The following is a 1,468-nucleotide window of genomic DNA, read 5'->3' as shown; positions in this document are numbered from 1 at the left end:
GCATTTTCCATTGCAGTGGTCATTGCATAACCTCCTGAGGTATTTATGGTTCAGGTGTTAGGAAAGGAGGGAAGATGTGATTTTGGGTGTCCCATCCCATCCCATCCCATCCCATCCCATCCCATCCCATCCCATCCCATCCCATCCCGTCTCATGGCGCCCCCTGGCGGCCCCAGCGCTCCCTTTCCCCCTGCAGAGGCCCCTCCCCTGCCCTCGGGCCGTACCAAGCGCCGCGGGGATGGGCGCACCTTCATTCCGTGCCCCCTCGCTTCTTCGGCCACGCTGCCGTGCTGAGAGCCATAGAGAGAAGGAAAAGCCCCGATCCTCGCAGAGTATCCGCTGTCGGGCGTTTTTCCTTGTTTTTTTCTTCTTCCCCAATCCGCAGCTCCCCCTCTGCGCTCAGGGTGGGTGGTTCAGCCCGACCAAGATGGCCGCCACCATGAAGAAGGCGGTGAGTGCGGGGCAGGGCCCGGCGGGGTTTGGCTCCTTCTCGGCGGGATTTATTCCCTTCCCAGGAGAATCGGGTCCCTTCCCGGCCGCTCCCTCCGACCGAGGGTTCCCCGGGGCCCTCTGCTGCATGTCACTGCCCCCGCAGCCCCGGGCTCGGGTGGTCCGTGCCCTGGCCCCACGCCGGGTCAGGCTGTGCTCAGAACCCCCGGTCGGTATCGAATTAAAATCCTCTGTGGCACATCACAGGTAACCACATAAAATGTGTTGCTGACAGATCTCATGGATGTGTTCCTGCAGGGATTTTGGAGCTGAGTGTCCTGTTCAGGTGCCAGTCCCTTCCAGGAAACAGCCTTTGGCTTTAGGATGCCATGGATGGCTGGTGTTTTAATTAGGTGTTACCCAGCTAAATATGGGTATTTCTCACGTCCTTCAGGAGGCATTTTAAGGAATCAGGTGTATAAGCACAATGTAGTGGCTGCAAGACTATTTTTCAGAAGCTTTATAGGAGTAATCTGGTAGTGAGAGCCAAGGTAATACAAGAAATGAAGCGTTCATTTTGCCCTCTCCTCCTTGCAGGCTGCAGAAGATGTCAACGTCACCTTTGAAGATCAGCAGAAAATTAACAAGTTTGCAAGAAATACCAGCAGGATCACAGAGCTGAAAGAAGAAATAGAAGTGAAAAAGGTATCTTTGCTTCAGATATCACATATCCTTCATTGCTCTGAATCAGTTTTCAGCTATAAGAGAGAATAGGGGCTGTGGATTGCTGTGAGTTGAAGTAATGCTTTGATTCTAATATGGGCTTTCTGATACTTTGAAACAGAGACTAGTAAAGTGGAAAAGAATTAATGAGAAATAAAGATCTCCAGTACCTCTCTGCAGGCAGTTCTTGTAACTCCTGAGTAATTAACATTTGCCATTTTAGGTACTTTTCTTTTTGTACTTTAGCTAAATTAAAAAATCTTGTGTAAAAGCATATCAGATATTAGTGAAATTTAAATCTGCTATATTTCCCTTG

General features: G+C 50.3%; 1 protein-coding gene across 1 annotated transcript in view; it reads left to right on the top strand.

Annotated features, from left to right (window-relative positions):
• Positions 1–354: 354 nt before the first annotated feature.
• The window catches only part of PFDN4 (prefoldin subunit 4), a 4,057-nt gene continuing 2,943 nt past the window's right edge, over positions 355–1,468 (top strand). Inside the window, exons 1-2 of the mRNA XM_027881302.1 lie at positions 355–451; positions 1,027–1,134. Coding sequence (XP_027737103.1) covers positions 428–451; positions 1,027–1,134 — 132 coding nt within the window. The 5' untranslated portion in view covers positions 355–427. The remainder of the gene's footprint in view (positions 452–1,026; positions 1,135–1,468) is intronic.

The sequence above is a fragment of the Empidonax traillii genome, unplaced genomic scaffold, assembly GCF_003031625.1.
Source record: "Empidonax traillii isolate 1590-97213 ecotype Southwest subspecies unplaced genomic scaffold, ASM303162v1 scaffold86:size2944007, whole genome shotgun sequence".
Lineage (NCBI taxonomy): Eukaryota > Metazoa > Chordata > Aves > Passeriformes > Tyrannidae > Empidonax > Empidonax traillii.
This window is presented reverse-complemented; position numbering and strand designations above follow the sequence as displayed.